This window comes from Orbilia oligospora (genome assembly GCF_000225545.1).
Source record: "Orbilia oligospora ATCC 24927 unplaced genomic scaffold scaffold00215, whole genome shotgun sequence".
NCBI lineage: Eukaryota > Fungi > Ascomycota > Orbiliomycetes > Orbiliales > Orbiliaceae > Orbilia > Orbilia oligospora.
Genome location: NW_011645772.1, coordinates 1,962,239 through 1,985,900, shown reverse-complemented (window position 1 = coordinate 1,985,900; position 23,662 = coordinate 1,962,239). Strand labels below are relative to the sequence as shown.

At 45.5% G+C, this 23,662-nt stretch overlaps 5 protein-coding genes across 5 annotated transcripts; 2 read left to right on the top strand and 3 right to left on the bottom strand.

Annotated features, from left to right (window-relative positions):
• Positions 1-6,271: 6,271 nt before the first annotated feature.
• On the bottom strand, positions 6,272-7,434 carry AOL_s00215g579 (uncharacterized protein; the record flags this gene model as incomplete). The annotated part of the gene is made up of 2 exons (XM_011129781.1): positions 6,272-6,363; positions 6,516-7,434. 2 exons carry the CDS (start codon positions 7,432-7,434, stop codon positions 6,272-6,274), a joined length of 1,011 nt encoding a protein of 336 aa, XP_011128083.1.
• A 458-nt stretch (positions 7,435-7,892) lies between these two features.
• AOL_s00215g578 (uncharacterized protein) lies at positions 7,893-9,527 on the top strand (the record flags this gene model as incomplete). Its single annotated transcript, XM_011129780.1, has 5 exons — positions 7,893-7,922; positions 8,003-8,189; positions 8,399-8,447; positions 8,506-8,755; positions 8,814-9,527. 5 exons carry the CDS (start codon positions 7,893-7,895, stop codon positions 9,525-9,527), a joined length of 1,230 nt encoding a protein of 409 aa, XP_011128082.1.
• Positions 9,528-10,742: 1,215 nt separating this feature from the next.
• On the bottom strand, positions 10,743-11,697 carry AOL_s00215g577 (uncharacterized protein; the record flags this gene model as incomplete). The annotated part of the gene is made up of 6 exons (XM_011129779.1): positions 10,743-10,778; positions 10,838-10,924; positions 11,002-11,224; positions 11,310-11,383; positions 11,481-11,494; positions 11,607-11,697. The coding sequence occupies 6 exons, from the start codon at positions 11,695-11,697 to the stop codon at positions 10,743-10,745; spliced, it is 525 nt and encodes a 174-aa protein (XP_011128081.1).
• Positions 11,698-12,688: 991 nt separating this feature from the next.
• On the top strand, positions 12,689-16,885 carry AOL_s00215g576 (uncharacterized protein; the record flags this gene model as incomplete). The annotated part of the gene is made up of 5 exons (XM_011129778.1): positions 12,689-12,928; positions 13,000-14,301; positions 14,369-15,535; positions 15,598-16,149; positions 16,325-16,885. The coding sequence occupies 5 exons, from the start codon at positions 12,689-12,691 to the stop codon at positions 16,883-16,885; spliced, it is 3,822 nt and encodes a 1,273-aa protein (XP_011128080.1).
• Positions 16,886-20,217: 3,332 nt separating this feature from the next.
• On the bottom strand, positions 20,218-21,584 carry AOL_s00215g575 (uncharacterized protein; the record flags this gene model as incomplete). The annotated part of the gene is made up of 4 exons (XM_011129777.1): positions 20,218-21,082; positions 21,158-21,186; positions 21,273-21,461; positions 21,525-21,584. The coding sequence occupies 4 exons, from the start codon at positions 21,582-21,584 to the stop codon at positions 20,218-20,220; spliced, it is 1,143 nt and encodes a 380-aa protein (XP_011128079.1).
• Between the last annotated feature and the right edge of the window lie 2,078 nt (positions 21,585-23,662).

The window sequence follows — 23,662 nt, the reverse complement described above, 5'->3', positions numbered from 1 at the left end:
TGGTTAGCGCAAAAGGTCGAGGGTTAATTCGTGGGTCCGGGCCGTCCAGATTCTCGTGAATGCAAATGGACGTGTGGTTTTTTTTGTGTAGGCAGAGATGTGCCGCTGGATTTTTTGCGCTTCGTTTTGTTCAGGTTTCAGAACTTGTTCTCCTGCGTACAGCAGTATCACGGAAAAGGCAGCAGCTTTTCTGCGTTTTGAATCCGAACTTTCTAGATTTTCTTCTTCTTTTCTTCTTGTGGTAAAAGTAAAAATAAGAATGGTAAAAAAAATAAAAAAAGTTAAAAAAAATAAAATAAAAATAAAATAAAATAAGCCCGGTTGGTTGGTCCTTTGGTGATAGTATTTGATAAGACGTAGCGTAGAATGTTTCTTATGAGTGAAAGAGGCTGTATCGCCGTGAAAAAACTGATGACTGGTGGGAGGAGCAGCCGAAAAGCGCAGCACCAGAACGAAGGATAATGTATGTATTTGGGAATAAAATGATAATAATAATAAGAATAACGAAAATCAACCTGTGCTGTAGCTGCTTAATTGCGAGGCGTGCACTCAACAATCGAGTAAGTCGAGAAGCAGGGGGTTCCTGGTATAGTTTAGAGCGTTAGTCCTGGTACCAATGCATGTGCTGTAGATCCAGGCAAGACCATGCGAATTGTGCGGTTCTAGAAAAACAGTGAAGCAGAGAGTCCCGTAAAACAATATTTAAACAATGAAAAAGACCGCTGGGAAGACCGACACCCCCATTCTTTGGTTTCTTTTCTTATCCTCTTGGTTTATAATTCTCCCCGTAAGCTAGTCCGATGAGCATGGGGAAGGAGCAGATGTAGGTTCTCGCGAAACAGTGGCTTTTGTTTTTCCTGAACCTGGCCTTCTAGAAAATTGGCGGGCTTGCCGATTTGAGAATGCCTACAGACCTATTTGGAAACCCATGTATAGACCTGCAACAGAAGGACCGAATGGCGAGTCAGTGGTTGGTGTTCGGGGCTAGTAATCATCAGCGGTATGGCCATGACGGACCCACCCCGAGCATGTTGAGTTCAGGTTCGAACGAAAAGAAATGCCCCAAAATTAAAAACCAAAAAAAAAACAAAATACGGAAAAGAAAAGAAAGAAAAGAAAAGAAAAGAAAAGAAAAAGGTGTGGGATTAGTAGCGCGTGCACCGGACTGTACATAGAAGAATAGGGAAATGCCGATGTCGAGAGAAGATCGCGATGTAGCAAAATTATAGGACCACTGAACGTTTCAAGGGCCAGGAGTGCTGGCTACATTGTAGCCTCAATCAGCCCTGTGTCTTTGGGTCCACCGTCAAAGCTCCTGCGTAACCGGAACCAAGAATAGGAAGAGAAGTCATCATGCCACTGCTTTCTTTCAGAAACCAAACTCACATTTGGGAATGTGGTCGGTGGGACGATTCCCTTTTCGTTGCGGGCTAGATGCCTAGCGAGCTTTGGTGCAGGACAAGGCCAAGAAGAATAAGGAAGAAGCAAAATCAACCTCGTCAAATTAAAGACAATAAAATGGTGCAGCAGCTGGCGATATTATCATCGAAAGTAAAGCACAGTTCAGTGCAAATTCCGGATATCGCACGGGGCTACGTGTCAAATTAGGGTCTTTCCCTTCGGATTGCTCGGGTTTTCATCACATCAGCTTGCGGTTGCAAATGGGTTAATATGATATTGACATCATATAGATGCCGCAATTAAGGATGCGCCGCAATCAAAACCCCAATGCCAACATGAAGAAAAACACCCAAGCGACGCCTCAGAAAAATGTAGGCCTGAAAGGGAAATGAGAGTCTGATGAACACTCTCTTCCAGAAGGAAAAGTGACCAGGGAAAGAGTGGAGACGCTGCCATATAGCACGTCTGTGCTATAGGTCGACTGACTATGGGAGAGCGGCGAGTGCATGAAATAATAAATCCAAAAACCCGGATTCGAAAGGCCAGTGCGTGCTTGATTGCCAAACGACATATCCAAACTTGCAGTTTTCAGGCGTCTGTAGATGCTAGATGGTCGGGGTTGTCCCCTGTTCGGGTGCGTAAAATCACAGCTTCGATCGATCCTTACCTTGGTGAACCCGGCCGGGAAAACGCTTCCTTTGGAGTGGTCGTATGCGACTCAGATTATGCTTCGAGAGAAACCCCTTCGGTTCACACGACTCCGGCGGTGGAAAGAGGACGGGATGGTGTCGATGCGTCCGAGACGAACCGGGACCCCGACGAATGATGGAATATACGTATACTGCCCAGCGCGAGGCGAAGGATACAGATGGCGATGATATTCGATCGAAGGAGGAAACAGAGCAGAGGAGGGAAGTCCGTCTTAGTCTGTGTGAGTTTCTCACTTTATAAATTTAGAGCGGTGCGAAAAAAAATATGCTTTTCAATAGTAGCAAAGAATTTTTCCCTGTTACGTTACGAACTAACAGTTTACAGAGAGTACACCTCGTAAATTGTTCTCTTCTCGCCATTCGAATTCTTATCCTTCTTTCTATGTGTGTATGCATGTAAGTATGGAAGGAAAGTCAGTAAAGTAACTCTGCCGCATCGTAGCTAAGCAGGTTCTGCTCTTTTGCGCCTGCTCTCTCGTTCGCACAAAAAGCAAACACTCCTCCATTGCATCCACCAGATCGAATCTCCAGAAGCGAGTGGGCATTCTGAGCTTCAGCTGAGGTCCAATCGCTAACACTAACCTGGAAATATCAAGGTTTCCTGCTGGTCAACTAACATGCTCGCGTTTTTTCTGCAAGATTTCAACCAAGTTTCTCCGAAGATTCACGAAGGAAAAGGCTGCAAGCCAAGGTACCTAGGTGGCCTGAATTCAATCCAATCCAATCCAATTCGATTCAAAGAACCCCGAACTTGACTTAGTTGGTCCAGCTCATCGCACGATTCCGAAGCTAGACTTTCAGCTTGTTAAATCTGCAAGCGCTCCGCCAGTCAGCCAGACGATTGCACAAAATGTGATATCGGTGTCCCAACAATGGAAGGTCCAAAGACGCTCGAGCTCTCTGTGGTCGTATGAGACTAGGTTGCACAAATTTTTATTTTTATTTTTTATTTTTTTAAATTTTTTTACATTTTAAATCGAAATTTTAGATTTGCAAGATTGGAGGACCTTGAGACTAGAGAGGAGACTTGGCCGGCATCACAGTTACTAAACTTGACTGTCCCAATATCGATCTACTGACTTACCTATACCCAGTATCTGAGTAGGTATGCATGCATCCACCACCACCGGCGGCCTGCGCTTTAGGCTATGTCAGAATGTCTTGCGACGCCTCGGCCTGGGTTCTGCCCTCGCTTCCATTTCTGCAGCATGACGATGCAGAGTGCGGTCCTGCAGCCGTATTTTGCCTTGGACGTGGACCTTGTCTCTGCCGCAGAAGAAAATCTCAGATTAGAACCCATTGGAGTGGGAATATTAAGATGAGCTAGCATGGGTCTCGACATCTTCGAATTATAGATATTTCTTTTCCCTCCTTCTCGCGTATTTGATTCTAGTGGTGCGCCGGGCACTGGTCCCAAATAGATGGATACGCTAACTGAGATTTATGCATATTCCCTGGCCATGTCTTCCCTGATGACTTTCCTCCACCAAGATTCGTTACTTTTTCTGTCCGCTCCTTGGATCGAATGACGATCTCGACAACAGCCACCAAAATTCCCCGAGAGAGGGTCCAATTCTGCGGATATAATCCACTTCTGAAAAAGAATACAACCAAAAGGGCCGGGTTGTACTTTCGATGTGACCTGTGTGCGACGGTACTCAGTCTGGTTGATCATATCGTCCCCCCTTCCCCGGTCACTTGTCATCTAGCCCTCCTGCCCTTGGGGTCACATGAGATCAGGATGTCGATATAAAACCTTCCCCGGTCACCTGGTTTCACAGGGCCCAAGTCTTCCCAAAATGGTGATCTAGACCTGTATACGGCGCGAGCTCATGAGCTTAGTCCCGTGAACAATTCGCAAACGAAACAAATATTATATATATTTTTTTATATTAAATTTGGCTTCATGCAAATATATTTTGCATACGTGTGTCGAGCTATATAATTATTATTACGGGTGTATATAGCTTATTAGCAACTTATCAATCATACGAGAATGTTCGAACACAGGCTGAAAAGGCAGTCTTCAATCAAACCCATTGTCTCCAATATATGCAAAGCAATATAAAAGTCTGCTCATGACTCTACGCAGGACCGAGCTTCATCGCTGCCTAGAGTTACTACTCGGTATGTCATCCGTTTCCGAGGCCCATTGGAGCACAGTACATTCTCAGATAGACAGTATGCATGCAAGTACTTAAGTTCGTGCAGTCTATAGCACCCCGTTAATATCGTGATAATCATAAGCGAGGACGTCGAACCTATGGAACCTCAGACTGACCCGCGGCTGCACGTCCGGTAACATGCTTCGTCCCATCTTGAATTCAGGCATCAAAGATGGTCCATGGTCTGACAGGATTCGTGCGAGGATTCGATTCTAATAATATCTCCTATCAATCGACGACATCGACGGCAGCCCGGATGGTGGGAAGCATCCACATAAGGCGAAATCAAAACCCACTCTATTCGAGATAAACCAGGACCAGTGCGTCCAAATAGATTGTGTGAATACCTGGGCAGGTTAAAATCACCATGTTTCGCCCCGGACATGGATTGTTTCCAGTTTAACCGATGCCCTAGCCAAGTTAGCGCGTCGTAGCAGTGCTCCCGACGTGTGCGGCCGAAATACAAACAACTAAACCACAAAATCCAACCTCGCAGACCCACCATAACGTGTTGCGACCGTGAAATCTTACCATCTCTCCGCACGGACGGCAATAATACCGACTGGAAGGGAAAAGAAGGGTTTTCGATCTCTTAAATCTCTCTGCGTTAAAATTGAAATAGATTAAAAACTCGTCATTCTCGTCGCTATTTTTAGTAGTTTCCCACGATATTCGAAACGCGCCACGCGGGTCTTAACGACTTTTCGTCCAACTAAATGTTGATTTCGAATGTTCTAGTATGTACGGAACAGTCAAAACGTCGCTGCCTGATCGCACGAAGCTGACGAAGAAACCCGTACTCCCGCAGATATATTCAAATATTCTTCTCAGGACAGTTCCAAGGCATAACACCGGGCAGCTTTTTTTCTTTCTTTCTGGTTTTAAATTATATAATTTTTTTTAATTATTTTGATTTTAGTTGGGTGCCTTTTATTCCTTTAGCAAATGCGACCGGCTAACGCTGACATGGGTTCTAGCTTGAGGTCGGAAATTGCTATAAGAATCAAAGGTATAATTGGCCGTTGATATAGCCGTTTCCAACCTTATTTCATATACAAGACAAGACAAAAGAGAGAGAGAGAGAGGTGTGTGCATGTGGCTAACGAGCTAGCTCGTCGATGAACAGATCTGCTTTCGGGGTAGTAGGCTCTAATTTCGCCTCTGGGATATATCCTGTAAGTTCAGTTAACCCAGGGAAATTATATACAAATTTCATGGCATTACCAAAGAGAATAATACAGCTGTGCTATTACAGCTTGCAGCTCCTAATATCTGCTGGGTGGTTTGCATTGAAATTTCAAGTTTTTTAGCAGCTCATTTCGGACACAAGAGGCCTTAATCGGGCAAATCAAACCCTCTTATTTGCCAAAAGTGAGGAGGCGTCGAAGGAATCTAGGGAAATCCCGGGACGAGACGTTGAGGCTAGTGGTGTTTCCTTCGTACTCTAGTGTGGTGGTTACATGAAGTTCAATTTGATGAGAAGCGAATATACATATTGAATTTACTATACTGGGTGAACCCATGACCTTCTGGTACATATTGCGCTAGCAGCCGTAGGAAGACCTTCAAAACCACGTTCCATCCAATAAAACCCAGAAGATTGATCTTTTGGCAATCATATCTCTTCGGCCCATAACCTATTCGGGCCATCTACATACGAGCACTATTGTTGTTCGAGTAATCTGGACCGAAGGATTGACATTGATGACACCACTATTGCCTTGGTACTAGATGACTGATGCTTACGCTTGAATAAGTCGACGGTGCCTGATGATCAGATGCCATATGCACCGGTACAGAAGAAGTTTTATATTGCAATTATCAATGTTGGGGGGGGCAAATATGTATATTGGATACGGAAAGAGCTGTAGCTCCAGAAGGTATCACATGAGCACGGGAAACAAAAAGTACAAAGTACATGTACATGTATATACAAACAGCACACACTGGCAGGTGTGCATGAAACGTAGCTGTCCATAACACGAAATGCGCTCTTCAACGAGCAACCCAAGCAGGCATATCCCTTGCTTTGCGCTTTCCGTGCTTTTTTCTCTCAACAGTTCTGGGATCCCTCGTGATAACACCGGCTAGAGTTGACACAAATCAGTTAACGGTCATGCACAGACATAATCAAGAAGAACAAACGGTAGGCAATGTAAACACGGGTAAAGGGGGGGGCGGAAGGAGCGGATAGGAAACGAGAAACCAAAAAGGATCTGTGGCTTTTCTGGCGGCTTACCTCTTCTAAGCACTGGCTTCAAGAGTGGCTCATGTGTAAGGAGCGCTTTGGTAACGGCGAGCGTTATGGCACCGGCTTGTCCAGAAATCCCGCCTCCCCGTGAAGATGCCCAAACGTTATAACGATCGACACGGTTGGTGACTTTCAGTGGCCAAAGAATACTTTCCCTGTCGACTAACCGGGGAAACATTTCAAACAATGGCTTTCCGTTGACAAAACACCCACCCGAACCCTCAACTAAATATGCTTCGGCATTTGAAGTTTTCCTTCGTCCTGCGGCTCTAGCTCGCCCGAACCTGTCAATAATCTTTGGCCTCCTGCGCTGCATTGCCGCAAAGTCGGGACGTTTGTAGGTATCAAGAACCGCTTTGACTTCCTCCGGCATCAGATCCGGTTGGATCCTATTCAAACGCTGGAGCACCGCTCGCACTTTCTTATATTTCGACGCTTGCACAACTCCTCCAGCCATGCTTCTAAAGTCTTGGAGTGACTTCCAGGCCGTTCTTGCTACTTCGCTAGGAAGTATTGTCGGAAGGGTTTGATATTTATACAACAGATCTTTCAGAGCAAACCAAGAGTCGAAGAATGCAGAATTTCCAGTGAAATACGAGGGAGAAACGGGGACGACCCGAGAACGAGGGGGAAGCTCGAACACATCATCTGGACCATCTCGTTTTACGATTTTATTGTATTTGTCGGTGATTGTTTGAGAGCCCATCTCACCGTCGACATCGACGTCGTCAGCCTTATCCTGCATCTGTCGAGGAGTTACAGTGAATGACCGGATCTGTTGGTAGGATGACAGCATCCTAGGCCGTGTAGAAGCCATCTTCAGCGATCTATTTGTGAAACTAACATCCTCCAACAGCGCCCGAAGGCAGCATGTCATCGAGAAGGGACTCCGTGTTGCAGACGACATTGTTGTATCTTCGACGAGGGAAGGTTGATATCGAACCAATTGATTATTCCTGTCCACTCCGAGAGCGCCTATTCCATACCATAAATGGCTTTAGCGACTAACGGAGCGGATGCAAAATACTGTAAAGCTGTAGACGACGAATGCGGGCGCTGGTAGACGTTTCTGTGTCGAGAGCTTGACGACATGAGGTTGAAGGAGAGCGAATCGAAGCCCGTGTCTGCAAAATTGACCGGACTAAGCTACATCCAGCCTAGCGTGTCTTTCTTGACGGTAATGTGTTGCCCCTCACCGAAAGGTGTTTGAGTTGAGTCAAATTCAGATTCGTGCTGGCGAAAAAAAAAATTGTTGCAGGCTGCCCCTCCTTCTTTCTGTTCCCCTCCATTTCTCTCATCTTCTCTTCACCATCCATCTTCTCTACATCTTAGCATCTTGACCCTCAAGAACCACAAGCTGCAAAAATGACTTTCGGAACCCTTTACTCTAACGCGGTATGTATCCTACTACTCTGTTCATATTCTATCGAAGCTTTCTCGTCGCTCATTGTCATCTGCCTTGTTTTCTGGTATAGGAAAATTCCCGCTCCATTGGTATCCTTTCCATTGCCAAAGAGAATGGCCTCGATATCAAGATCGAGGAGGTCCAGACTGGTGCTGCTTTCCCAGCTGAACTTGTCTCCAAGAGCCCTTTGAAGAAGATCCCCTTCTTCGAGCAGGAGGATTTCTTCCTTTCTGAGTCTCTTGCCATCGCCATCTATGGTACGTAACAGAAATTTCGCCCGTCCCCACATGTATTCCCCACCATGATACAATGATGAAAAATCTTGTTTTATTTTTACAGTTATCCCTGTCAGAGTAAAAACAATTCCTGTTGAGAAATTTACTTCTGAGTATCATCAATCTTTTAAAGAAACCGTGTCTCGAACCAATCGTCTCTGTAACCACAAGATGCTAACTTTGAGATACAGTTACCTCCCAGAACGAGAAGACCACCCTCCTCGGAAAGAGCAAGCAAGAGTATGTTGCACTATCATCAAGATTTGTTTTACAGATTCTAACAACATATGGCTTCTAGATATGCTCAGATCCTCAGGTGGATGAGCTTTGGCACCGGCGAGATTCTTAACACCCTCGCTGCATGGTTCCGCCCACTCCTTGGGTTTGAGCCATACAACAAGAAGAACGTTGATACCAACCAGGCTACTGCCTTGGCTCAGATTGGCATCCTCGAGAGCCATCTCAGCACCAAGACCTACCTCGTTGGCGAGCGTATCAGCGCTGCTGACTTCTTCCTTGCCGGAATTGTCTCCAAGGGATTCAAATATGTGAGTCACTATATTCTGTGGCCCAAAGGGAATTGGTAAATTCTAATGTTTGTTGCAGGTCTTCGATGCTCCATTCCGTGCGAAGTACCCCAACTTCTCTAGATGGTGGGCTACCATTGCCAACCACACCTCGTACGCCGGCAAGTTCGAGTTCATCGAGGAAGCCGTCAAGTACACTCCTCCAGCTAAGGCTCCAAAGGCCGCCCCAGCTCCAAAGGCTGCTCCGGCTCCAAAGGCCGCTCCAGAGCCAGAGGAGGAGGAGGAGGACAAGCCAGCCCCAAAGCCAAAGCATCCTCTTGAGGCTCTTGGAAGGGCTGAGTTGGTCCTTGATGACTGGAAGAGACAATACTCTAACAGCGACACCCGCACTGGTGCCCTCCCATGGTTCTGGGAACACTACAACCCAGCTGAGTGGTCGTTGTGGAAGATTGACTACAAGTACCCCGAGGAGTTGACCCAGGTCTTCATGACCTCCAACTTGATCGGTGGATTCTTCAACCGTCTTGAGGCCAGCCGAAAGTACATCTTCGGATCCCTCTCCGTTTACGGCGAGAACAACAAGTCCCACGTCACTGGTGCTTTCATCATCCGTGGACAGGAGCACCCACCTGCCTTTGATGTTGCTCCCGACTGGGAGAGCTACAACTTCACCAAGTTGGACCACACCAACGAGGAAGACAAGGCTTTCATCGGTGATGCCTGGGCTTGGGATAAGCCAATCACCGTTGGTGGTACTGAATTCCCACACGCTGATGGCAAGGTCTTCAAGTAAATGCAACGCTTATCTTTATCTCTGAGACGGCCGGTTGTCACCTAATGCCCCTCTTTATTTTCTTGATGCGTCTTATGGCCAGGGCGTGGATTGCTTTTTCCTATGGAGAGGGAACATAGTTTTCCATCTACGATTTTCGATAGCTTTTTTTGTAATAGGATAGCGTTAGCGTTAGGGTCGTGGGGCATCAGTGCTTAGATTGCACGAGAATAAAGATATTCATGAACAACATATGCTCTGTCTATTGTAAGGCTTAGGCTTAAGTGTGTAAAACTACGTGTTCGAGGCTACAGTAACTAAGTACCTTGTAAGCAATTTGCCTCGAGGTTGGGGGTGACTACCTAAGTCCAACATCGTAGAGCAATAATATATGCAGGATGACTTGACACTGAATCAATACTGGCTTAAGATTATAATAGATACTGCAACTGACATGACGTGAGAGACCTGCGCAAGTACTTTTAAATTTTCGAAGGTGCCTAATACCTATTCAATGCAATATCTAACACACTTTAACCTTCTGTTGAACAGATCATCCGCTGAGATCTCGAGAGGAGAGGATTTAGAAGTGTGCTCTGATGCCTGCTTGATTGATGTAATTTATTAAATAATGATTGTTTATTGATTGCCTCTATAACTGATCGAAGATTTCTATAAAAGGTAGTCTCGTATTGTAGACGCGGTCCACACTTTGTATAAAAGGGTCACCTGAAAGCTAAGATAATGTAATCACAGGACAATGCGAGTTTCGAACTGAGACAGGGAAGTAGCCTATATAAAAGTTTATTGATTGAACTCAGATATCGAATGTACTCTCCTCCCGAGCACCTAGATTCAAGGCCTCGTAGATACTAAACAATCCGGGACATCTTTGACACAGAGACTAAGGCAATTCCATATCAAAAGCATCTTCTAGACTTGTATACGGGGTTATATGTCATCGATATAGGCACAGGTAACTTGGCCTAGAAAATCCCAACGTTATATTCATAATAATAATTTCAGTGGAAGAAACCTAGCTACGCCTACTACGCAAGAAGCTAAAGGGGTAAAAAAAAAGAGTAACAAGAGAGGAAGAAAATGAACTAGTAAACAACCAAAGGAGGGATCGTCAGCCACAGCTCACCAAAATGGAGTTACCTTGTCTAAAGGTAACCGGCGAAAGGCATTATATTGTTCGGGCCGAAGATTTTTTTTTGCTTCAATGGCCCCTGTTTAAATGGAATCCAAAGTCATGCTCATAGAGACGTCCTGTACTAGCTGTTAGGTATTTTTTTTAAATCTAGTCTGGTGAGATGATTGTGACTTACTGTATTCTCGACCATCTTTGTAAATTCCTCGAAACTGATCTTCCCATCTTGATCTTCATCGGCTTCCATGATTGTTTTATCAACGATCTAGATTAGATTGCCAAAAAATATATATATCAGTTAAATATTCGATGGATGTAGTTTAGGGAGGGACACATGCGAACCTGTTGGAGTTGGTGATCCTTCAAATTGCTGCCAACCATCATTTTCAATACGATAAATAGTTCTCCGTTGGAGATATATCCATCACGATCAATATCGTAAACCTTAAATGCGAAACGTAGCTTCTCTTCCTTGTTTCCTTTGGATGAGAAAGCGGACAACCCGGAGACGAATTCTTTGAAGTCGACGTCACCACCGCCATCCTCGTCAAAGATTGCAATCATTCTATACGGATTCGAAAGTCAGAATACCCCTTTCGAACATATCGATCCTTCTGGTTATCTAGGATGGATGGGATGTTTTTATATACCGCGTTGCGAGTGGATTGGAGGAGACCTGTGGGAGCGACAGGAATTCGTCTCGCTCGATAGTTCCCGAGTTGTCCTATTTTCATCGAGAAATATGATATCTCCGGTCAGTCCTTTATGTCTCCCCATATCATTCAGTGTCTACCGTCCCCACGAATCGATGCAAGTAATACCTTATCCAGCTTCACTATAGAGTAGGATACATGTTAGCGACGGTATCCTGACGACAACGTGGGTCTAACGTGGACCAAGAACGAGCCGAAGGAGGGGCTGTCAAGAGGGGGCAGACTGCGACATACTGAACCGCTTCCTTAACCTGTCAACCTCGTCCCGGTCGAAATTCGACCCGGAAACGATGCTGTCTATCATCTGCGAGTTTTGATTCCCCATTGTGATGGTTTATAGCGGTTGAAAGACGGGTATTCGTGGTTCTGGTGAGTTGGTAATGCGGTGTGGGGGCGAGAGGCAACTAGATCTCAGTGACTGCTCAACTCGCAAGGGCCGGTGCTGCTATCCTAGTGTCACAGGCCACAGAGTAGATGATGATACAGCAGATGCTACTACTATCTTGGTGATGGCGAAGCTGTTCGAGAATGGTGGATAGGGCCTTCAGGGGAGACAGCTAGCAGGGTTGCAGGTGAAGTTCGAGATGTGAAGTAAGTGGTGCTGTGCTGCAGCAATTACTGTGCAGGAGCAGGCTGCTTAGTTTAAGCTTAAGTTTTTTGGGCTTCGGTCGTTTGACCAGGCCAGCCAGCCAATCAGCCGGTTCCAAACTCCCAGCTGCATACAACCTCTCATGGACTTAATGGAGTACTTACGCAATATGTTTTACGAGGCCCCGACCGGGATATTTCTTGGGAGAGCTTGGTTATATCGTTAATTTGTGTCCATCGCCGGGTTTTTCTGGTGTTCAAAGTTCGGGTCTATCTTAGAAGCTTTCTATATGCATACTTACCTACTAAGTACCTAATCGCAATACGATACTCGACCCTAAGAGGCGCCCAAGATGACGATTACCTAGCGAGTCCTCATGTATGTAAGTACATACAACTTACAATCTACAATTGCAGCTACCCCGCGAGTCGTGGGATCTCTATCCTGTCTCATTGGCCCTGCAGCCGTACACTGCGAATGTGAGTGAACATGCCGACCGGCCTCCTCAATCACGAGCCAAGCTGCGGCCTGCAGTTTTGCGGCGGCCCTGTCGCATTGGCGGCAAGTAACAAGCGAAATCTGAAATCTGCGACCACAAAATTTTGTTTCGCGAAAAAAACCTATCTCCAGAACCAACCATCCTTCCTTCGAAAACCTTCCAGCTCTCCCACAACAGACGTACTATAAACTGCATACCCCGGTACGAGGGGTCTCCTAAGCAGTCGCCATGGGTAAATTTGTACCACGAGATCGAAAACAGCGGAATAAATCGAAATCGAAGGATACCACGACCGCCAATGATGTCTCGTTGTCGTCGCAGAATCCGAATGCCTTGATTGTTGTACCACAAACAGCAGAGGAGAAGGAAGCAAAGGCGAGACGGAAGGAGGAGTTGAGGCAGGAATTGCGTTCTGCACAATCTTCTAAGATCACAAGCAAGAAGGCCAAGCGGTTGGATAAATATATCGTCAGTAGTAGCGACTCGTCAACACTGATTAGCAGGGCAGAGCAGTCTAACAATATATCACCGGAAAATAGGATAACAAACTGAAAAAGGAGGAACGGGTACGATTAATCGAGAAGCTGAAGGATGTTCAGGGCGATACCAGTCTTCTTGTCAAGACCACACAGCTCGGAGTCAAGCACGAATCCGCACGAGACCAGTTGAAACGGGCGATCAGAGAAGAAAAGGCTGGTATCAATGTTGAGGAAAATGCGGCAATACTCTACGAGGAACGAGAGGTACCAACGGAACTACCGGAGTCGATACTACTGCTACAAAATAAACAGACACAACCCGATCCAGTCGTTCCTGGAGCCTCTGCACCAACCCTTATGCCAGTACCGAAAGCTCCGGCTGTAGAAATCCCCACTAGCTTAGGGAGCGGGCTAAAGAGACCTCTTGAAGTGGATGAGTTCGGGCTACCGATTCTGAAGAAAGTTAAGAAGAAGAAGCACAAACATGAAACTGCCACTGAAGAAATCGACGAGGATGAACACACAGTGTCGAATGATGCAGATATGGAAGAGGGTGGTACATGGGAGGGTTTTAGCTCTGGAGACGATGACCTAAATGGAGAGGTCTCGTCTGAATCAGAGAACGAACAAGAATCCGAAGGATCGGATGCGGAATCATCTGAAGGAGAAGATGAGAGTGAAGAGGATGAGGACGAGGAGGAAAGTGCAGAGGAGGATGAGGATGACGAGATGGAAACTGGGGAGGAAGAGAAACGACCTAGTTGGAGGAAGACAGCAGGGAAGTCGGAAAGGGCATCCTCGTTCAAAGCATGGGCGGAAGCAGCGAGAAATAAAATACTAGAGACGTCAGATAAGCAATCAACAAGCTTAGGAGCCGTCCCTGGTGAAGTGATATCATCATTTCCCTCAGCGGCGTCACTATCTAAATCCTTAAATACCACGTCACAAGACGAGGAGCCTCGGTACAGTGCGGCAAACAAACCAGTGGTCCAGCCCATGCTAGTGAAGAAGTCTCTAGATACCTTGTTGTCTGAATCTAAGGATGGGCGGATAGCTCGTGCTGTGGCTGTCAACCGGAATGAGGATATACAAACCCAACGTCTCCAGCTACCAATAGTAGGAGACGAACAGAGGATCATGGAAACTATCCACAACAACCTGGTCACTATTCTTTGTGGTGAAACCGGTAGCGGAAAGACTACCCAGGTTCCCCAGTTTCTTTTCGAAGCTGGGTATGGAGATCCTCAAGGGGATACCCCGGGTATGATTGGAGTTACTCAACCCCGGCGAGTCGCTGCTGTGACGATGGCGAAGAGGGTGGCCGACGAGTTAGGGGAGCATTCAGGCAGAGTGTCATATCAGGTATACATCAGTGCTCGCGAATTTAATGTGGAGAGATGTCAATGAACTAATTAAAAATATGTTCTAGATTCGGTTCGAAGGAACAACTCATGCAAACACAGCGATCAAATTCATGACTGACGGTGTACTCCTAAGAGAGCTGGGAGAGGACTTTGCATTACGGAAATACTCTGCTATCGTCGTCGACGAGGCTCACGAGAGGAGCATCAACACTGATATATTAATAGGAGCGTTGAGCCGTATCGTCAAGTTGCGTCTCGACATGTCTAAGGAAGATGATTCAGTGAAGCCTCTTAAGCTCATTATCATGTCGGCTACGCTAAGAGTTAAAGATTTCACTGAGAACGGGAGACTCTTTGCAACACCCCCGCCAGTTGTTGTATCAGAGGCTCGGCAACATAAGGTAACGAATCGATTTTCGCTTCGAACACTGCATGAATACCTTGAAGAGGCCTATAAAAAAGTCTGTAAGATCCATAGAAGACTTCCAAAGGGTGGTATACTTGTCTTCTTGACTGGCAAGCAAGACATATATCAGTTGATGCAAAAGCTCCGCCGGGCATTTCCCCTAAATGATGGAAAGCGAGAGAAAGATGTTGAGGCTGGAGGTGCCTCAGTCCAAATTCTACCAAAGGATGCAGTCACCGAAACAGAGGAGGTAGAGTTTGGAGGCGAGGATAAGTTTAATTTGGACCAGGCCGAAGAAGACGAGGAGGATCAGGAAGATTCCGAAATCGAGGACGACTACTACAGTGTAGAGGACACCACCGACGACCTCATCATCCTTCCCCTCTTTTCGCTTCTGCCAACTTCAGAACAAATGAAGATATGGGCACCCTTGAAACCTAATCAAAGGCTCTGTGTCATCGCCACTAATGTTGCAGAAACGAGTTTAACTATCCCTGGTATTAGCTACGTTGTCGACAGTGGAAGAGTCAAAAACAGGAACTTTGATGTCACAACTGGGGTTCAGAGCTTCGACGTCGAGTGGATCAGCAAAGCCAGCGCCGCTCAGAGATCTGGCCGTGCCGGTCGTACAGGACCTGGCCAATGTTACCGGTTATACTCTTCGGCAGTATTCGAGCGAGATTTCGATCAGTTCGCTAAACCCGAGATTTCACGCATGCCAATTGAGGGCGTGGTTCTGCAGATGAAGGCCATGGGGTTAAACACCGTTGTCAATTTTCCCTTCCCTACACCACCTGACCGTGATGAGGTTAGGAAGGCAGAAAAGGTATTTTCATTGTAAATATTGTGCTTGTATGAAATATGCATATGCTAACCTGGTTTACATAGCTCCTGGGGTACCTTGGTGCATTGGACTTAAAGGGTAAGATAACAAAGCTTGGTGTGACTATGAACTACTTCCCCGTCGCACCAAGATTCGGTAGAATCTTAGCAGCTGGGCATCAGTACAAATGCATGCCTTACGTTATCACTCTCGTAGCGGCCTTGTCGGTCGGGGAACTATTTGTACCTGAACATCAGTTAGATTTCAGCCTTGCGGATAGTGAAGACGGCAATGACAGGGAAGACTATATTGCACCAGACTTTGCAGAAAAGATGGAGCAGGAACGCAAAGAGGCACAGCGGAAAAAGTACAATGCAGCACAACGGTCCTTCGCCATGTTGGATACGAGCAGTGATGCGATCAAATTACTTACGGTTGTTTGCGCCTATGAATACGAAACACGGCAGGCCGATTTCTGCAAAGACAAGTTTGTCCGTGCAAAGGCTATGCAGGAGGTCCGCAAGCTTCGACAACAGCTGACCAATATTGTTCGATCCCAATTTTCGGATGCTATTGGTCAATTCGAAGTCAAGCTGCAACCTCCAAAGGATCTGCAGGTATGTGGTAAAATTCTTTTAGGACTAGCAGTTCTTTTCTCTTTCTTTTGTTTTTCGATTCGGTCCATATCAAGTGCATTATAGGATCGCAAGGAATTTTGAGCTACGTAAAAGGCGCCCCGAAGGCGTTATCGAGAACATATGGCTAACATAGGCGAGCGTGGGGAACTCTTAGGTCAAAGCATTGCAGCAAATCATATCGACGGGGTTCTTGGACCAGATCGCCATCCGCGGTGATCTCTTGCCCAATTCTCTGATCAAGCCTAACTTCAAGAAGGTTGCGGACATTCCATATTTTACGTTATTCGCATCTTCTACAGCAAGGCTCGGTGCTAAGCTAGAAAATTTAAACGAAGTGGCTGTTTTCATACACCCATCATCGATACTCGTGGAGCTCCACCAAAACCGAGATTTTTTCCCGGAGTTTATAGTGTACAACGAGATGCAGCGAGGAGCTACAAGTGGCAAGGTCAGGATTAAGCCGTTAACGGCGCTGACCGGGCAGCAGCTGTCAAATCTAGCGAAGGGAAGCCCGCTACTTACTTTTTCGAAGCCATTGGATAAACCAGCACCGATTGTGAAGGGTGATGAAACAGGAGGCATCACACGTGAGTGCTGGGTAATACCCCGGTTTGGAGCCGCGGTAGGCAAGGCAGAGCAAGGGTGGACATTACCTCCCCGACGGGTGACGCAAAAGAAGGCACCGGGGAGTGCGGTGTGGACGACGGAGTGGTAGATACATACGCAGTGCTTTCGCAAATTTGGTGTGGGATATGCAAGCTGGGGGTAGCGAGGACGGAGGGAGTGATGGGCTATAGGAAGCGAGTAGAACGGATGGCGGAATGGCTAAGCGGTTCTTTAGGCATGGCTTTCGAGGATAGACCTGGTGAAGCTGCAGGTGAATAGCTAAGCTTGCAGGCGAGGTGTGCCAACATGGGGATGTCGGGCTTAGTTGAGTCCGAGAGTATCGAGGATTATATGCGTCGGCGTTCTTCCGTTGTCAATTGGGCGGTCAGGTCGATTCTGCAATTGAGGGGGACATCTAGAGATAACGGGTTTCGAAAGATACGATGGCATCTAGCTCGGAGCTAGATGGAATGAGAAGCAGGGGATATAGATCTACGATCTAGCGGACCTGAGTTCCTTCTGGCGTTGATCACTTCCCTTGATATCGATATCATCTGTACGATATATTTCAGAGAGGATATACCTATTGGGGAGGGTATGTACGATAGAGCGTTTGAGGTGGTGTCAAACGGTTATAGATTATTATTGTCATTTTATGACGGTAACTAGTAGCCGTAGGAACTGACATCCGGATTTGCGGATACAAGCATGCGGCTTATACATAAAACCCATGTAGGCAATATACGTAGTATCATCTCGAGGAGAACTACCTAGATGCTCACACCCTGTAACTTGCTATAATAGGCGGAATTATTAAGTTGGTAGTGGGGTTCGACAGCATGCATGGGATGTTCGATTTTATTGTTCCTGATCCACTCGCCGGGGTATGTATACACACATCTTTCGTGTATGTAGGTTGTAAGCTCTGCATTTTTTTGATTCTTTTGATTTTTTTGGGAGAACATTTCTAGCCGTGAAGCTACGGCACATAAAAAGTTCGCTTTGTCAGAAAGTCAGCAGAGAATCTAGGATACCTTCGATAACTAGGAGCTAAAATGCTTATTGATTAACTAAGGCCGAAAGGTTTCCATGCACCCTTGTTCCGTCCGATGTTTCACAAGGAAATTCGTCCCGTTATACTTTATCCCCCTAGTAAACTGAAGTGTCAAGAAAAAGCCACGATGTATGTATGTTGCTAAACTCCAGGGTTATATGCACTGAACAGGCTATTTCAAAAACCCCGATATATTTTTTTCTGTTTCGACCGGACGTATTCTTTTTTTTTTCTGTCTTTTCGCTTTGGCTAGACCGCTCAAGGCGGATTGACAGAGAATACCCCCCCACGGAGAGTAAATAAGATCATGTGGTCTCGTGCCATACTCTTTTTCTTATTCCATGTTTTTTTTTTTGTATGGTCATGACATGGTAATTATTTTTGACGTTTTCGCTTGTCGGATATCTTGAGAGATGGTCCGGAAAATCTACTAATGTCGAAAAGGGAAAGATGGTGTGTGGTATTTTGAACGTTTGCAACGCAGAAAAGGAGTGTGGAATCGAACGTGAGGTTGATGTTAGGCGTGATTGCTTTGTGTTACATTGCCTTCCCATGTCTGGATTATCGATTGTGATCAGCAATTTTACTTCTAGTCGGTAGCTCGATTTCTAATCAAATAAAAACAAGGGAGCCTGTCTTGGTTTTCATTTTCTTTCTTTCTTTCTGTAATTGTGTAACGTTTGAGAGCCGAGTTTCTGATATATTTCGACTTCCAAGTTAACGGCAACATTACATGACAGGGTTGGTTGCCTTTAAGTTTCTAATGTGTCCGTGTTGAAACTTGAAACTAATCAAAGGTCTACTATTGGACAATTTGGTTTCGGACGAGTGCTGAATAATTAATTGGATAACGGGGTCCATGTCACACACATACACAGTACACGAGGACATATGATACGAGGAATCAGAAAATCTTCATAAACCCAGCTGCCGTAATGGACAGCCCATTACCAACGCGGCTCAGAGCTCTATCTCAGCAATTAGACTTTTAAGACCTTACCAACCGCTTACGCAAGATCCCGTTGATGTTTCGAAAACAAAGTTAGCCACTTACCCCATAGTTATACAATAAAAATTAATTACCATATATATAAACGGTTAATGACTAACGCCCACCGGCCACCATGGCGCATCACACGGGCTACTGCCGTGAGTGGATTTACGAAATAAAGGGTGCGCACCTCTTGGTATGTATGATATTAAAGTTATGCAAGAATTCTTAAGCAATTATGTTGGTTTACTCGACCTATCATAGAAACCCTACGGCAGGAGCTTTGACCCCTCTACAACATCTTTTTTTTTTTGTTCTGGTTCTTTGACCCCTCCCGTCTCGCCGTTCCCAGGTTTTTTTTTGTGCACGTGCACGGTATGGTCTTTTTTAGGCGCGATCTGTTCGGTTCTTTCAACTTTGTCCATGGGATTTTTTGATTGATAAATGAAATTTCAACAAGGACATGCATAGCTTGTTTAACTGGTTAACTGCCACATTGTATTTTTTTTTTTTGTTTCCTTTGGAACGCACTGATCTATCGGTTTATGTTTCCCCCATTCGGTGGGTTACTCTTTTTTTTTTTTTGTATATGTATGTCTCAGACCATTTTTTTCTTTTATTAATTAAGGTACTTTATGTATGTACAATAGAACCACTTAAGTGATCGCTCTGCAGATCGGGCTGGACCGGGAGCGGGATAGACGGCTGTGGCTGGGTATTTTATGATATTTTTGTGACGGAGAGGGGTGTCAGAAGACGGAGGATTCCGGCTTTAAAGCTTTGAGCTCTTTCAACAGAGAGAGAATTACAATTAGGGTAAACAGGAAAAATGTGGGTCAGTCATTATTACTCTTTTCATAAGGTACGTATGTAGGTAGGTGTGTTTCTCATTATGAGAATTCAAAAGTGAAAAAGAAGAAGGAAAGAAAAAAAAGAAAACGTATAGAAGAATAGAAAGCAGAGAAAAAAAACCGCTGGAAAATACTATACTCCTTCCCCGCTGTATTCCTTGTGCTCCCCCTCCCGTAAGCGCTAAAAACTTCATCTAGATTAAATTGTAAAGGGGAAATAAATAGAATAGGGAAAAAAAAAAACATGAGATAGGATTGGAAGAAAAAAATGATGGTTTAGAATGCATGTAAAATCCAAAAGATGCCGCCCCAAAAAAAACATAGGAAATTCGTTGGTCGTCTTGAGTGATGATCATGATAAAAGAAAGATAACCTGAAAACAAAGGAAATTCGTAGGTGTATGTGTAAAAAGGAAGGGAAAAGGAAGGGAAAGTCTCAGACGTCGGCGACGTCGTATATACAGAGACTGTGCGAGTGAAGGTATATATGTACAGCATTTCGAAAGGAAAAAAGAGAATCAACGATTGGAGACTGAAGGAAAACTTTTATTTGAATTTGAAAAATGATGCTGGCATGACACTTGGATCGGCATCGCGACTGCTGTATCTGTAATCCCGAGATAGCGATGGATCCGCGGCGACAGCCTCAAATCGAGCAACAGAATTGATAGGTGGCGTTGAGAGAAAATGTGAAGTTGTAGAAAGGGTTGGTGATGAAGGTATATAATTCATGCTGAAAGCTCGATCCAGAATAGTTTCTCTTCGTGGAGAGCTTGATAGACTGGCGCAGGTCATATATTCGGACCCGCCCGTTGGCGACATTTCGTGCGGATCGATGGGTGATTGGTTCGTACTTATAGAAGGTCCGGGTCCAAATTCATGCATCATTAATGTAGAAATTGGCCGTGGTGCTCCTGTTCCAGAGCCTCCGGAAGACTCGCCGGATTCTTCTGATGATCTGGTCGTTGGTATCATCGAATGATCATGATGGTGGTGGCCGGCACGTTCTTCTTCCCATTCGTCTTCTGCAATCTTTAGATCGTAGGCAGTAGCCCGGTAAGAATGTCTCGAGCTTATTGCTTTGTCGCCTCCAAAAGTTACTGAAGAGGATCGTCGAGAATTGGTCGAGCGAATATGGGATTGGATTTCTCGACACCAAATTGTTAATGGCGTGTCTTTAGGTCCAGATCGGAAAAACAGCGTAAGTTTCCCGTCATCCGGTTCGTAGAGCTGTGAAACGCTGGCTGTGGGACTGTCCATTCCTTTTCTTCGAGATGATGGGAAACTTGTGTCTAGTTGAAGGTTGACGACTAAGGTCGGGCAGAGCGGATTATATGTCGTCTTGCTCATTGAAGAGAATGCTTTCCGGTGTGCAATATCGCCAACATAACACGAAGTTACGCAATCGAGACTAAAAAAACAATATCGTTAGTAAGATCTAGATATTTTCATATCATCGAGAACTGTTTTACAAGATTTGACATACGAATAGGAGACCATTGGCTCGGGATCCATCTAGTTTCAAATCTCACCGTTAGTTTATACATCCCTTAGTTTAAAATTACTTGAGAATAAACCAAAAAGGAACAGAATCAACATACCCGCTGACGATATATACTAAGCCTCATATCAGGAAAATATCTCGCCGGGAAATCATCTTCAGAATGATTACTGAATACATCTTCCACGCTGCCCAAGTCCTCGTCGTATGATACTCCCACGGCAGACATTTTCCTCGGGGCGGATGTGTTGCTGAGGACTTTTCGCGGGCCGAGGACTACATATCGATTCTGCAATGCAATGTCAACCCCAGGCTGTTGATATAGCCGTTCGAAATAACTGCATGCCCGTACCTTCCAGTTCCCACGACTTAATAGGTTCCTTTCCGGTGGAACAGATAACACCCCTTCCATGGTTGTGATATTCTGAACTTGCATCGAGTAAAATGTTTTATGAAAATAAATAAAAATAATAAATTTAAAAAATAAAAAATTCGTGAGGGAAATAAGCCGGGTCTCTGGATTTTTTGGAGTCGAGTTTCAACGTGCGGCTATACGGATGTATAAATAAATATAAAGTGGACCGAGCTCACAATTCGAAGCTAGCAAGCTAAGATGCTTCCACTATGCGCCGGACTTTCAAGGAGAGCCCCCACGCGCTCTAGGAACTGGTAGTTAATCGAATCTGATGCGACTCGACTGGTAAAGTGACAATGTTGAAAGACTAGGTCGACTAGGTCCCATGAATATCCAACTAGCTGGCTGACGAAAGAGAGAATTAATATTCCATGGGTAGAATATCTTTATATATCCGACCCAGCTACCTTACACAGTAAGTCCTATTAAAAGTGGAAACAGGGCAGAAACAAAGTGTACTTATATTACATAGTACATGTGCTGTGTAGTATGGTATAGACCGGGGGGAGACAATCTAACAATTCAGCAGCCAGGCTCTGCAGGCTTATTACAAAATAGATATTTCACGTAACGTCGTATCTACCCTGCAAATGAAGGGGAAATAGAGGAGCAGGGAGAAAAGAAAATAATTATCTGTCTGTTAAAAGTCATGTGGACGACAATGTGACGTTGGACTAGATTAACACCCGCTGAGGAAGAATAGTGCGGTCCTAAGGATCCTTCTTGTCCAGCCTTGGCTCTGGTCCAATCCTCTGTAGATCGAATGCAGCCGGGTGGATTCGCATCCCTCAACCTCGAGCGGAGAAGCAAGGGCAGCAAGGGCAGCAAGGTGGTCGACGAGTCTTAAGTCTTATATTGGTGGTGAATATGCAGCCGGGTTAGTTTTCCATGTCCCCTCCTGTAAGTGCCAACTGCCATGCTTCTCGTCTCTTTTTCCTGGGCGTCCAAGTCACTGATATTGGGATTAGCCCTGCAACAAGGTTGAACCGGAGGGGCCAATTGGTTGCTCGAGCCATCGTTCCCCACAACCTCTAGCTTGATCGAGAGGAACGTGTAGCTGCCTGCAGCCTGTGAGTGTTACTTGCGCAAAGCTGCTCCGGCGGTACCTGGGAACCAAGAGCAAGAAAGAGGTTGTGCGCCGCTTTCTTGCCCACCTTGCAGGGGTACGACCCCAAGCTTGCGGCGCCCGAGCGTCCCTCTCGATTCGAAGCCGACAGAAAAGTGCGAAGGAAGCTTTATATCCTTCTGGAAGCTCTTTTTGCAATGAGACATGCAGATTTTGAAGCAAACTAAGTAGGTTCGCGTTCGCCGCTGTGGTGGCAAATGTACGGTTCCTGCGGTATCACGGAAGATTTCTGGAAGAACTTTCCATGCTTTGCTTTTCAACAAAAAAAATTTGTTCGTGTCACAAAACCTCAGATAAAAAAACGACATCCACAAACTAGAACTGAACTACGGCGGGTAAAAATTTCTCGCGATCACTAAGCATGCGCATGTAGACTGCACGCAGGCTGTGAAATTTAAAAGTGGGGGCAAGGGGGTATTTTAGTATGCTTTTTTCTATTGTAAGTACTGACATATGTGTGTATCAGGTCGACCAAAGAGGTCATGAATTTAGGAATACCGCCGGTAAATATGCTGTTCCGGGCAGCGCCATAGCTATTTAGCCTTCGATGACTTGGGAAAGCCATCTAATTCACAACCACAATTTTAACGGCAAAATAGCTAAAACCCACACTACATGCACGTGTCGAGTAATTTGTGGAGCCGTCCCATAGCGATTGCTGAGGGGTGTGCCATATCTTGTGCACGCGAACAAGGCTCTTCCCTCTTCCACCCGACAATGACTTGACCTGTCCTCGAATCCACTGGCTGAATTATATATATTCTCCACCGAGTCTCATCTATTCTTCAGATATGATGCTATCACAGGAGTCAGGAACCATTTTATACTCCCGCTAGTTCGGGCCAGAGGGAAGGCTAGTCCATTGTCCGAAAGACGATATTCTCCGGCCGAAACGTGAACCCCATCGTAGATTCATTTATCTGGAAAGATGGTATCCACCTTGAGGTCC